Below are 14,441 nucleotides of genomic sequence, written 5' to 3'. Positions count from 1 at the left end.
GTTGTGCAATTTCAAGGAGGGTAATTGAAGTTTTGTTAATTTCAAGGTGTAATTGACGAAACTTACAAATTCAGTGGTTAAAGGAAAGAGAAGAGAGAAAAGTTATTTTGATGAGCCAAATATAAGTTACAAATTCAGTGGTTAGGATTAGTTGACCGTTACAAAATCAATGATTTGATCTCGTCTCATAAATGAGCACTTGATGGGAGAGTATACTTAAGAATTTTCTAATTCAGACATTGACATTAATAGTGTTTCAACATTCTGCAATTCAGCAGTATAACATGGTAACTTAGTCACCAATATTATCAGCTGTATTTCATGCCCAAGAAAAGCTGCTTGATATATCAGATCCAATTTGTAAGCACTCACTTGGGGCTATACATTTACAAATCATTTCCCTCATAAACTGAAACATCCAATCTGATGAAAAAAGATGATTTTTGAGTTCTTTTCTTCCTCTTCATTGTTCATCATCTTTCTGATTATTGTCTTTATTTTGTTCATAAATGAACTGAGAAAACAAAGCCACAAGAATAGCTCCAAGAACTGCAACTTTCTTCCAATCAGTACTACTTAATGATGAGACATTAATAGAACCAACTATTCCATATGTAAAAAGACCAATGAAGAATAAGTAAACATTTTTCCTTGTTTTTCTTCCATTTTCCTCATTTGTTGTTACATCTTTCATCTTTTCTATTTCTTCTTTGGCTTTTGCTTTATCAACATTAGGTCCTTTCTGTCCTAAGTTCTTAAAGAATAGTCCTTCATTTCTGTCAACTTCCATTTGTCCTTCAATCTCCATTACTTTGCTTTCACTTTCCTCAAACTCTACTCTGTCTAGTTCATTTGATTCCTCAAATGCTAGCATCTCACTCTCTATTTTTGCTGTTATCTATTAATCACAAATGAATGTAAAAGGGTCATTATTGAAGTAATTTTCAAGCAAATTTTGCATAAGTACTGCTTTTAACAGGCATATTTGCGTTTGTATATTCTATACTCCATATGATAAGTGTACAAAGTAAGCATATAATCTAAGAAATCAATCAATAATTAAACAATTTTTCTGACAAAATCAATAATTAAACAATTAAAATAGAATTAAAAGTACATTAACATATCTTATAAAAAAATATGGATTGTAAGAGAATACATTATCAATTTAGTCTCTAAAGTATCGCTATCTTCAATTTTAGTTTCTAAAGTATCACTATCTTCAACTTTAGTCTCTATAGTATTTAAAAATAATGAGTATGCTTCTCCTCAAAGTCTCAATTTTGGTGGGTTAGTTTAGCTTCTTCAAAAAAATAAAAAAAAACGATTATCTCAAAATTAAATAAAATTCGTCACTTTAGATAGACTTTGTTTTGTCAAGATGCTAGGGACTAATACAAAGGATTTTCATATGCTCACCGTGATTAGAGCCTTTGGCACCACAATGAGTCCACCATGGCATCCCCGCTACTTCAGTCATTTGGACCGACTATGAGACTAATTCTCAATTCGACTGATTAAATAATATTTTATCCTTTCGTTCTCAACCTCCATGGGTTACTCCCCTAGGATTCAAACTACAGTTTCTCAGATACTCCTACGGGGTCAAATTGCTTCCACCTGACTAACATTATAGTCCAATCTCTCTCTCATTTTATCTAAAGTATATAAAATAAATAATTTTAAAGTATAGTTCCTACTAGGGATTAACATAATGAATTTTCATATACTTTAAAGAACAAGATAAATTGTACATACTTTAACAATTATTTGTTATGTTCATATACTTTAAAAACTGAATTATGGTTTACTGGAATGTAAAGTACTAAAATGAATAACTCTGTAGCTAGCTAGAATCTATGCATGGTTAACAAATTGAACAAGTAAATAGTGAGTGAAAAGTGCATACATACTCTATCACTAGCTTCATCCAATCCTTTAAGAGCATCTTCACCAATCTTATCAATTTCAGCTTTAGCTTCTTCACCAAACTGTGTCAAGTATTCAGATCTTTCATCCAAATAATCCGTAAGACGAACTTTTTCTGTCTCAAGCATTGCAAGTTGAGCTAGTAGCTCTTGGCTTTGAACATCACCTCCAGGTTGTGAAGTATTATCAGGTTCATCATTGGAGTTGGTACAAAGACAGAGAAAAACAGAACTTCTTCTTGTGTTGTGGTGGGGGTGCAGAGTAGTAAAAGTGGTGGTGTTGATAGAAGAAGGATAGAAGGATGCCATGTATGTCAGCTCCCATAGTTTTATCCTCGTGTTTCTTTGTACATTATCCATTCCATAATAATTATATATTGGGTTAATTATGTTTTTGGTCCCTACAAAATTGTGACTTTGTAAGTTTAGTCCTTACTTAATTTTAGCTCCCATAGTTTTATCCTCGTGTTTCTTTGTACATTATCCATTCCATAATAATTATATATTGGGTTAATTATGTTTTTGGTCCCTACAAAATTGTGACTTTGTAAGTTTAGTCCTTACTTAATTTTAATAGCATTTTTAATCCCTACAAAAAATTTCTCCACTCAATATTAGTCCTTACTCAATCCAAATTTGTTTAATTTATGCTTAAACTCTTAAGTTTTTCAACAATTTTTTACAGGCGTGTTAAGAACGTTATTAAAAGGTCCTCCGAAAAAAATATCGCAAAAATTTGATTTCTACGTCCATATTTTTGTTACTTATATCTTAAACTTTTGTCGTTTTAAAAAATTCATATTTAATTTATTTCATGTTAAAAAATTATAGATTTTAGTAAATGAACCTTTCGTAGTGTTCTAAACTTGTATAAAAAGAATCGTTAAAAAATTTAAGAGTTTAAGGATAATTAAACAAAATTTACTTTAGCAGGGACTATAATTATAAGTAATTTTTTTTTGTAGAGACTAAAAAAGCTATTAAAATTAAGTAAGGACTAAACTTAAAAGGTCGCAATTTTATAGGGACCAAAAACATATTTAACCCTATAATTATAACCATTTTTGAACATGCAAATATATTAACAAACAAAAGAAACCAGTCATAGGCTCGTAGCACATCAACATAAATAATATTTCCTCTAGTGTGTATTTTTTTTCCTCCACCCAAGCTTATTAGTGCTTCTTGCACGAGCTTGATGATTAATAATATTTTGCTGTTTCAAAAAAAAAATGATGATTCGTCAATTATATACACAATATATCACAAAAAGAGCGCCATAAGTGTTATACTATATCCAAAAGGAACATTGTTAGTGTTATATTATATCAATCCAAAAAAGAAGGACTATACTCAAGAGTTAAGTTATTTTAGTTAACATTATTTGGGAAGTATTGGGGCAGATATCGGTGCAGGATAGTTATCGGATACTTTCCTGATACGTATCGGGAAGTATCGGATAATTATTTTTTAAAAAAATAAAATTTAATCTTCGGATACTCTCTGATACTTATCGGGAAGTATCTGGCAGGTATCGGTACAGGATACGCAGGGATATAATACGTCATCCATTTTGAAGTATCGGTGCTTCACAACTTATTGGACAGAGCTGGAACAAGTGAGAGAGGGGTAATATTTGGGCTGGTTGGAAGATTGATTTGGTTGGAAGATTGATTTGGAAGATTGATTTTCACGGTTCACTTGATGAAATGAAAATCACAAACAACACGCGGTTCAATGAAAAACTGATATAAACTCGAATTTTTTTATGTTTAATTTTTTTCATTGTAATAATGAAAATAATGTAATATACTAATATTTATATTTAAATACTTTTCATTGTAATATTTATCATTTTATATAATTATGTTGTTTTAATTTTTTTCTAATGTATCAATCTATATTATTAAATTATTTTATATTATTTCTATTTAATAAATTCATTTAATAAATTTTCAGCAAAAAAATTAAACAAAAAAAATTAAAAGAACCTAGTAGGATGGTGCCAACTGAGATGAAGCTATCCTAAATGATGTATTAATTAATAAGCCAAAAAAATGAAAATCGTAAAAAAAAGGAGGTAGGACGGCGCCATCTGAGATGGAGCCATCCTGAAGGATACATGGTGCTAGAGCTGGACAGCGGACGGGGTTGGACGGGTTTCGGGCTCAAAACCCAGATCCGCCTAATCCGACGGTTGGAATATCACCATCTGTTACCGTCCATCGGAGTTTTCGGTTTTAACAGTTGCGGTTCGGGCGGACGAGCGGGTGGTTTGTGTCGGTCCCAACAATATACAAAAATTTATTCAAAATAATCAACAGATCTAGAAATTTTGAATGTAACGCTTTGAATTCACATAAAAAACCAGTGTTATGGATTTGGATCTCATAACAACAACAAGTCAACAACAACAGAGATAAGGGATGATGAAGAAATAGAGAAGGGATGATGAAGAAATGAAGAGAGGATGAGAGATAGAGAGAGGGCCATGAAGGCATGAACAATAGAAGCTGCAGAAAAACACAGGCTTGGCTCTGAGAAACTAAACTAGAGATGAAGTTGTGTTAGGGTTAATGAAGTTAAATGGGCTGGTGGTGTGTTACTATTGGGCTGGGTTCAGTGGGCTCAAGTAGGTGTTGGGCTGGATTCTAACAATTTCGGTTCGGGTTCGGTTTATATCGGTGCTATACACACCCCCCATTCCCGTCCACTACTAACCATCACAAACCGGTTTATCCAACCGCCCAACCAGTGAACCCAGTTTTGCCCCGCCCGTTTCCCTTTATATTCACGCGGGTTGGCCGATTCCGGGCGGGTCGGGTCAGTTTGTCCAGCCCTACATGGTGTCATCTCAGATGAAGCTATGTAAGGGGATTTTGCAAAATAGGGTATATGGGATATTTATTTTGAAAGTAGGGCACATTAGATAATATTTTTGAAAAGTAGGGCGTGCCAAAAAAAATTCTATAAACTCATCCGAACCAAATACGGTCAAATAAAAGAATGATAGTGATGTTTATATCAGTTTCCTTCTAATGTGCTGACTACCCGGTCAAATAAAAGAAAGAAAATATTTTACATTGTTTCCTTCCAAAACACGTTGTAAGACTGATGTGCTGACTGCATTTACTATTTAGTCAAACTGCAAGTCTTTAAACAAAGCACTTCCCAACTTCACAGATCAACCAAATCCATAGATTCTCTCGGACAATATCAACAAACAAATCTTTGGAACAAAACAACAAACATCGATCTCTTCCTTCCTGTCCTGTTCCGAAACCACAAATCATCCAACCATGTCTTCCCCAACAACTTCCTCTTCATATGATTTACAGAGGAGAAGGACGCTGCTTCTTGATCTGAACCTCACTCCATTAGAGAACGATCTGGCTTCGCTGGATTACATAACAAGAAAGCACGATGTGTTCTTGAGTTTCAGAGGTGAAGACACTCGCACATCATTCATTTCACATCTCTCTGCATCTCTTCAGAATGCCGGCATTATCGTCTTCAAGGACGATCAATCACTTGAAAGAGGAGATCGTGTCTCATCGACACTACTGTATGCTATCGGAGAGTCCAGAATTTCTGTTATTGTTTTCTCCATAAACTATGCAGATTCCTCATGGTGTCTTCAAGAATTGTTGAAAATAATGGAGTGTCACAAAACCATAGGCCAGGTGGTTCTTCCTGTATTCTACCATGTTGATCCCTCAGAAGTTCGTCATCAAACCGGTGACTTTGGTAAATCTTTTCAAAAATCATTGAATAGACTTTCACAAGAGGAGGAATCGATGGTACTGAAGTGGGGAAATAATGTTTTACCGGGAGATGGGATTCGTGCAGTGAACCAAGACACGGTGCTAAAGTGGAGGGATGCACTTTGTGAGGCGTCTGGCCTTGCTGGATGTGTTGTCCTAAATTCCAGGTTACTTACTTCCTCTCCCTTTATCTCTGCATTTTAATATACTTGTTCATTATTTTGTGCTTTTAAAATTTAAACAATTTGTTTCTTTGTTAAAAAAAAAAAACAATTTGTTTTTGTCAAGTAGCATTTTAAGAACATTTAGAATAGAGACACGCATCCTGACCAAAAAAAAAAAAATAGAGACACGCATTTTTTTTTTTACTTAAATGAATTTAAATGAACCTTACGTGTAAAAATTATTTATTTATAATTTTATAATATTAATATTAATACTTAATAAATACTCAATCCATCCAATCAAACATCTCACACAAATTTTTTAAATGGAATACATCAATCAACTATCAATAACTTTATATCATTATATTTTAATTTTTTAATTTTAAAAATGTGTGAATCTCACTTAAGTTATTAAAATAATAGATTAATTAAACATGTTTATAAATATAATTTATAACATAATAAACATACGTGTACTTGTGTCATTTTATATTTACTAATCACTTTAAAATTTAATTTTACCAAACACACTAATTTCAATTAATTAGCTTTTCAACTATCAGCCTTTAACTATAAACAGCTCTAAGCTATCTTATAGCTTAATTTTAGCAATGAGACTCAATTTGTTTGGATTGACTTATGTGAGAGGGTTTGGGATAGCTTTTAGAATAACTGCCTTCATAATCTAATTCTACACTCTCAAAATAAGTTCTGTACACAGTAGTTCTCCCCTCTCCAGTCATTGGTCTTGCATGGTTGTTTATCTTGGACCTCTACAAACTGGTCTTCCTCCAAAACATCTAGTTAATTAATATTTTTTTCCTTTTTTTGGGTGGATAGGTTTTTCCTCTTCTATGCCTTCACTCGACATTCATACCCTTTTGACCTTTTGTTTACATTAACTTTTTAGTATTTTCTCTAAAGTGTCCCTATTTTGCACATATACTCTCTTTTGCATGTGGAATACTCTCATTTATTGTTTGCGTTAGTGTCACTAGGATTATTATTCAAAAGTGCCCCTGTTTCAATTTTTTTTAAAATCCGTAATTTTAAAAAAAGAAAGTAAGCTCTCCCCTTCTTTCTCCTCTTAAACCCTCAATCCAAACATACCTTACATATTTTCTTTCTTGCCATATTGCTGATGTACTAAATGACATAATGCTTCTCTGGTTTCTTTCAATCTAATTGCAACTTTTTGGAACGATTCTGCTTACACACACATCCAACAATAATTTTCTCCCTCTAATTTCCCGTCTACTTTTGCACATACATACATATGTAATTACTTATTTATACATATACGTTTGTGAATGTACCATTCCTTTTGTTCTTTTTGTTAGGAACGAAAATGAGGTTATCAAGGATATTGTTGAAAATGTTACACGTTTGTTGGACAAGACAGACTTGTTTGTTGCTAATAATCCAGTGGGAGTTGAATCTCGAGTGCAAGATATGATTCAACTTCTAGACACTCAACAAACAAATGATGTTCTACTGCTAGGGATGTGGGGGATGGGTGGAATCGGAAAAACCACCATTGCAAAGGCCATTTACAATAAAATTGGTCGCAATTTTGAAGGTAGGAGCTTTATTGCAAATATTAGGGAGGTTTGGGAGAAAGATTGTGGTCAAGTGAATCTACAAGAACAACTTATGTATGATATTTTCAAAGAAACCACAACCAAGATACAAAACGTTGAATCAGGAATATCTATATTAAAGGGAAGACTTTGTCATAAAAGAGTACTTCTTGTACTTGACGATGTGAGTAAACTGGACCAGCTAAATGCTTTGTGTGGAAGTTGCAAATGGTTTGCTCCTGGGAGTAGAATAATCATCACAACCAGAGATAAGCATGTACTTCGAGGGAATAGAGTGGACAGAATATACATAATGAAAGAAATGGATGAAACTGAATCTCTTGAGCTTTTTAGTTGGCATGCATTCAAGCAAACAAGTCCCACAGAAGATTTTTCTGAAATCTCCAAAAATGTAGTTATGTATTCTGGGGGATTGCCGCTAGCTCTTGAAGTTCTTGGGTCCTATTTGTTTGATAGGGAGGTATTAGAGTGGGTCTGTGTACTGGTGAAGCTCAAAATAATTCCCAATCATCAAGTACATGAGAAGTTAAAAATAAGCTACGATGGTTTAAATGATGATACAGAGAAATCAACATTCCTTGACATAGCTTGTTTCTTTATTGGGATGGACCGAAATGACGTTATTCAAATATTAAATGGCTGTGGATTTTTCGCAGAAATTGGAATAAGTGTCCTTGTTGAGCGAAGCCTTGTAACGGTTGATGATAAGAACAAGCTTGGCATGCATGATTTGCTGCGAGATATGGGAAGAGAAATCATTCGTGAGAAATCACCAATGGAGCCTGAGGAACGTAGTAGGTTGTGGTTTCAAGAAGATGTCCTTGATGTATTGTCAGAACATACCGTAAGAACTTCATATACTTTGTTTTAAATTCTAAATATAAAATATTTTCTTTTGGGTAAATAAGAAAATCTAGATTTGAAATATCTTAAACTTTAAGAAGCAAAAAACATTTCTGAGTTCGTATTAACATACATTTGGGTTGTTGTTAGCACAAAAGCTGTGAATATTAGTTTGGTTGTGAATCTTTCTGTGCTTCCTAACTCTTGGTAACACATGATTGGTTTCTTTACCAGTTTTTTATCTGATTTATATCTTTTACTTTTAAACATGTTATTGTGCTTACTGACTCTTGCATGTTTTACTTTTGGTTCATTATATTTCATAGGGAACAAAAGCTGTTGAGGGACTGACTTTAAAGCTGCCAGGGCATAATGCACAACGTTTTAGTACCAAAGCATTTGAGAACATGAAGAAACTTAGATTGCTGCAACTTTCTGGTGTACAACTTGATGGAGATTTTAAATATCTTTCAAGAAATTTGAGATGGCTGCACTGGAATGGATTTCCGTTAACATGCTTACCTTCAAACTTCTATCAAAGAAATATAGTCTCCATTGAGTTAGAAAATAGCAATGTCAAACTTGCAGGTATTAATTTGGAGTTTAATTTTTTGTATTTTGAGTGGTTTTCACTTTTGATATTTATGAATGATATTGAAGTGTTGTGTCCAAAGTGCACTGTTGGGCAAGTGCTCCCCATTCACAAATCTACTAAAAGATTGGAGTCCTGGTTATGATATCCATTGGATTAAATAATTATTACTAAACTAGTCAAGTTTTATATTATTAGATTAGATTAGATAATCCAATTGTTGGTTAAGACTTCGGTTCAAAAAAGAAAAAGCTCAAAGCAGATGGTAAGTAAGTTAAAATTTAACTTATGAATACACTAAGACATCTGGTTTGACTTATGTTAATTACAAAGATAATTCTCAATTAATCATATGTAGTTCCCAACCATTTTCTTTGATGCTATTAATTCTCAATTAATCAATTACCTTCACCCCATGCAAAGCAATAACTTAGGTAAAACACAATCTGTTAGCGGCCAACACTCGGTTCCGTGGCATGGTATCAGAGCCTATTGGGTGTCCATCGTTGGGCTTCCTGCATCGTTCACGCTTCAGGCCCATTGGACCGGGCTGGAGCGTGAGGGGTGTGTTAGCGGCCAACACTCGGTGGGATTTAGTCCAACATCGGATAGATAGGATTCTCGAGAAGAGTTTATAAAGAGGAGGCACTCCTCACCGTACAAGCCGGTTTTGTATGGATGAGTTAGGCCCCAATATTCGTTACATGGTATTAGAGACTATTGGGTCCATCGTTGGGATTCCTGCATCGTCCACGCTTCAGGCCCATCGGGCCGGGTTGAAGTGTGAGGGGGTGTGTTAGCGGCCAACACTCGGTGGGATTTAGTCCCACATCGGATAGATAGAACAATTAGCAAAACTCAACTCAAATACTAACTGAAACTAATTCTTTACCAATTACTCATTGAGTTCCATTAATGACTTATGGTGAGATTTCCTATTTAACTAATCATTTTCTTAAAGGTTAGTTACGCCTTAAAAGGATTAAAATACATTAATTCAACAACACAAAGAAAAACAAGAATCATATATTAATAGAGAAAATCAAATTATAATACATAAAAAAGTATTGCAAAAATATTCAATAATAAATAACAAAATCCAGAGGAGATCACAACAATGGAAAGTATTGCAATCTTGAGTTTGATTAAAAAAGCTTTCAGTTTAATAATATTGGTCATTGCTTCTGTTTATCTTTTTCTGTTTAGGGAGAAGAGTGAAGAAGATGAAAACCAATCTCAATCTTATTACCACTCTCAATATTGTAATTGCTTCTGTTTGTCTTTTTCTTCTTTATCCGTAAGTTCTCTATTATATTTCTATTCTTGCAGCGGATGGAGCAGCTGAAAATTCTCAACCTTAGTCATTCTCATTATCTGACACAGACTCCTGACTTTTCAAACATGCCTAATCTTGAAAAGCTAATACTGAAAGATTGTCCAAGGCTGTCTGAGGTTTCCCAAAGTATTGGACATCTCAAAAAAGTTCTTTTGATAAGTTTGAAAGATTGTATTAGCCTTTGCAACCTTCCAAGAAACATTTATTCGTTGAAATCTCTGAAAACTCTCATTCTATCTGGTTGTTTAAAGATTGACAAGTTGGAAGAGGACTTGGAACAAATGAAATCTTTAACCACTCTCATGGCAGGTAACACTGGTATAACAAAAGTGCCCTTTTCAGTAGTAAGGTCAAAAAGCATTGGATTTATTTCTCTGTGTGGATATGAAGGATTTTCACGTGATGTGTTTCCTTCTATCATTTGGTCTTGGATGTCACCAAATCATCAGGGATTCTCACTCCCTGTTCAAACAGCTTCTGGCATGTCATCCCTTGTGTCTTTAGATGCATCAACTAGTATTTTCCACGATCTATCATCTATTTCCACTGTCCTTCCAAAGCTTCAAAGCCTTTGGCTGAAGTGTGGATCAGAACTTCAACTATCACAAGATGCAACACAAATTTTGAATGCTTTAAGTGCAGCAAGTTCTGTGGAATTGCAATCATCTGCAACTGCATCACAAGTACCAGATGTGCATTCATTAATTGAATGTCGCAGTCAAGTGCAAGTTTCAACAACAACAAATTCTAGGAAATCTCTTTTATTTCAAATGGGAATGAATTCCCTAATCGCCAATATTCTGAAAGAGAGGATCTTACAGGTTTCACTCTATCTCTCTTGCACGTGTCCAATTGTTATACTTTTTATATAGACAATATTAGAAGAGAAAAATTTGTATAAACCAGCCAGGTAAACATTTTAATATCTTATTGTTCTGGTAGTTGAATTATTTTTAATGTATCAATTATATTATATGTGATATCTTTCTTATTCAACTATAACTATTAACAAAATACATGTAAGTGCATTGACTTATTTGCTTTTGGTATAAAATGTATAATAATTAAAATAATGAAGTCCTAAACATGGTATAGAAATTTTTCATGCAATCCTGACAAAGTTTGCTTTTACTCTTTACATATTTTTTAAGATATATTCTTTTTATATTGCATACTTTTGGTTGGGGAAAAACTGGCATAGAGAAATAAAGAACACAAAAATATAACGTGGAAAACTCCAAAACAGGAGAAAGCCACTGTCCTTATCTAATGACAATTAGAGAATTTTGAACCTATTTTCACTTTTTACAGAATTTGACTGTTGAAGATTATGGTAGTTTTTCACTCCCTTGTGATAATTACCCAGATTGGTTAGCTTTCAATTCAGAAGGTTCTTCTGTAATTTTTGAAGTCCCCCAAGTGGAAGGCCGTAGCTTGAAGACAATAATGTGCATTGCCTATTCTTCAAGCCCAAATGATATAACATCAGATGGCCTTAAAAATGTGTTGGTGATAAATCACACAAAAACCACCATTCAACTCTATAAGAAAGAGGCGTTATCGTCCTTAGAAAATGAAGAGTGGCAGAGAGTGGTATCAAATATGGAACCTGGTGACAAGGTGGAGATTGTTGTCGTTTTTGGGAACGGTTTCATTGTAATGAAGACAGCAGTTTATCTCATATATGATGAACCAGTCGGCGAAATATTGGAGCAATGTCATACACCAGATAAGAATGTTCTTGTTGATAGCGGTGATGAAAATGAATGTGCTGCCAAGAGGATCTCTTGCCAAGTAGAGCCTACAGATGATTTTGAACAAAAACAGAAAAGAAGAAAACTTGACTGAATATGGAAGGTAAAATTTTGTTTGAGTTAATCACCAATTTGGTCCTGCAATTGTTCTGTGCTGTGAGGTTAATCCCCTGAAATAAGAGAATTTCAAAGGATAAACTTTAAGACTAAAAAGACAGATAGACAATCTATCATTTTCAGAGAGCTTCTGTGAATTTTCCATATGCATTTAATTCTCATTGTCTCTGTAAACTTTGTATAGGTGTTGCTCGTTGTGGCTGATTGGTGAATTATAGTTTCGGACAGTGGATTGCTAGATTTATGCTTACATTGGTGGCTACGAATGCTCGTATTGCTGAAGCACAAGGTGCCAGGGAAAGTCAAGTAGACTTGGATCTTGGTTTCACAGAAGAATTCAGTGTATGCTTGCCTTCGTATAGATTTTATTAAGCTAAGTTTTTGGTTTTCCTCAAACAATGGTTTGCTAAGCCATTCAATCTTTATTTTCTTTCAGGTCTCCAAACCAATAGATATAAACTGAGAGAGACTTCTAATGGACATAGAAATCGAACGAAGAAAAGTAGAGAAATACGCAAATGTTTGGTTTATGTGGATATTGTTATCCAAGAGTTATGTGAACTTCATGCCAAGACATGGTGAGCAAGGGAGTGAATATGTACATCTTCTAGTCGAGGAAAGGCACCTTCAATATCATTAGTTTGGATGTATACATATAAAAGCCCCGTTTGAATGATCCTTCAATTGCGTCACAAAGTGAATGTGATATTTCATCTCCCCTCTTTAAGTTTGTCATCTGCAAAGAAACTTATAATTTGGTTTCAAATGACCAAGAGAGCCTCCTAGGTGTGATCTTTATAATGTAGAAAATTGCTTTTTTGACAAGGAATACTTCCTATGACCGACATGTTAACAAAAATGTTGCATTAAGGCCAAGTAATTAAAAAAGTATAACATCTGAATATATAGCTCACAACATTTAAAAATGTTTCTAATTCCTTTTTTTTTAAGGATCTAATTCCTTTTTTATCACACTATAAAGAAGTTATAATTTACATTTTCAAAATATTAAAAAAAAAATAGTTTCATTTTTTGCAACATGGAAATAATGTTGTTAGTGAAGAAATAAATAATAGTAGTATTTTCCTCTCAAAAAAAAATAACATTAGTATTTTGGTGCGTTGTTTTTTTTTTTAAAGTTGATGGATATTATTGAGATGATTAGATATTGGGCATTGGTTTCTAGAAAAAAAAAATTGGGGGTTCCAAATTAGTGTTCGTATTATATATTAAAGTTGTATTTAAATCTTACATTCTCATTCTGATTGTGAGAGTTAGTTTTGAAGAGTGAGATCCAAGTTCGTTTAATATGATATCAAAATACTTTGTAAGCATGTTGTGAGAATTGAACGGTCACATTAGGCGTGTTGGATGGATATTGAAGTTGTACTTTTCACATTGCCGAGGTTTATGGACAATGCAATGGAAATATGTGTTTGGAGACTCTCATTATAAGCTAATTTTTGGGAGTGAGATACAAGGCATTCACTATTTTATGCATCCATTTGAATTTCTGTTTTCAAGTTCATATCTTAGAAATTCTAAAATCTTAAGAGTCTGTATCTGATTTGTATTGTGAGCACCTCTGATTGTATATCAAGTGCTCAACCTCAAACATTTTTCTTTGTAATCTTGTTTGATTAGAAGTCTCTTGCAGTTGTGCTTGAGCATTAGAAGTCTCTTGATTGTGTTCAGGAGCATAGGAAGTCTCTTGCTTGTGTGTTTGAGCAATTTGAAGTCTCTTGCTAGTTGTAGCAATGAGCAGTTGTAATCAGATATTACATTATAGTGAACTCTCCTTGGAAGTGCAAGGGGGACATGACTACTTCCGGTTTGTGGAATGAACCTGTATAATTGCTTTGTGTCTTTCTTCTTTCTCTCTCTGTTTTTATCCGCTGCATATTAGTTCTGAACTTCACTTCAGAAGCAGTTCTCACTTTGCTTTTGATCAGTGTTTTCAGCTTAGAAGAAAACGAAGAAAAACCTAACACAATTCAACCCCCCCCCCCCCCCCCCCCCCCCGTGTTTTTCTCACCTTCAGGTTCAACATCACTTGTCTTTTTTGTTTTTTATTTTTATTTGATTGTTCAACATCATTTGTCTTTTTGGTGTCGAATGACTATAACATACTCTTAGTTTGTGAGTTGTTTTAAGAAATCAAGATGATACTTTAAACACATTTCATTGATTCTAAAAATATTTTGCAGTGGCTGTAATTTAAAAAAGAAAAGTAAGTAATCTTTTTCTCTCCAAAACCTTCCATCCAAACATACTCCAATCATGTTTGTCTAACTCAACTCGTGTCAATGGATAGTTAATAGAAAAGTTACAAATAACGT

At 33.8% G+C, this 14,441-nt stretch overlaps 2 protein-coding genes across 2 annotated transcripts; one reads left to right on the top strand and one right to left on the bottom strand.

The window, feature by feature from the left end:
• Positions 1-216: 216 nt before the first annotated feature.
• On the bottom strand, positions 217-2,298 carry LOC146926302 (uncharacterized). The gene is made up of 2 exons (XM_085758724.1): positions 1,914-2,298; positions 217-898 (listed from the first exon to the last, which is right to left on the bottom strand). The coding sequence occupies exons 1-2, from the start codon at positions 2,286-2,288 to the stop codon at positions 464-466; spliced, it is 810 nt and encodes a 269-aa protein (XP_085614850.1). The 5' UTR covers positions 2,289-2,298; the 3' UTR covers positions 217-463.
• Positions 2,299-5,092: 2,794 nt separating this feature from the next.
• Positions 5,093-13,028, top strand: LOC146926301 (disease resistance protein RUN1-like). Its single transcript, XM_085758728.1, has 7 exons — positions 5,093-5,859; positions 7,200-8,304; positions 8,630-8,878; positions 10,198-11,052; positions 11,543-12,088; positions 12,287-12,444; positions 12,539-13,028. Exons 1-5 carry the CDS (start codon positions 5,228-5,230, stop codon positions 12,077-12,079), a joined length of 3,378 nt encoding a protein of 1,125 aa, XP_085614854.1. The 5' UTR covers positions 5,093-5,227; the 3' UTR covers positions 12,080-12,088; positions 12,287-12,444; positions 12,539-13,028.
• Positions 13,029-14,441: the final 1,413 nt, after the last annotated feature.

Source organism: Medicago sativa, chromosome 4 (assembly GCF_051527215.1).
Source record: "Medicago sativa cultivar Bolivia chromosome 4, Bolivia_mono, whole genome shotgun sequence".
In the NCBI taxonomy this organism is placed as follows: Eukaryota; Viridiplantae; Streptophyta; class Magnoliopsida; order Fabales; family Fabaceae; genus Medicago; species Medicago sativa.
The sequence above is the reverse complement of the archived record's forward strand: the minus strand, read 5'-3'. Positions and strand labels throughout refer to the sequence as shown.

Excerpts from the sequence above, each read along its gene's own strand:
- LOC146926301 (XM_085758728.1), top strand. The coding sequence starts at position 5,228 with ATGTCTTCCCCAACAACTTCCTCTTCATATGATTTACAGAGGAGAAGG. Across the intron at positions 8,879-10,197 it reads TTGAGTTAGAAAATAGCAAT|TTCTCTATTATATTTCTATT; the intron begins GTCAAACTTGCA and ends TTTATCCGTAAG. Across the intron at positions 11,053-11,542 it reads TGAAAGAGAGGATCTTACAG|AATTTGACTGTTGAAGATTA; the intron begins GTTTCACTCTAT and ends CACTTTTTACAG.
- LOC146926302 (XM_085758724.1), bottom strand. The coding sequence starts at position 2,288 with ATGGATAATGTACAAAGAAACACGAGGATAAAACTATGGGAGCTGACA. Across the intron at positions 899-1,913 it reads TGGATGAAGCTAGTGATAGA|ATAACAGCAAAAATAGAGAG; the intron begins GTATGTATGCAC and ends TGTGATTAATAG.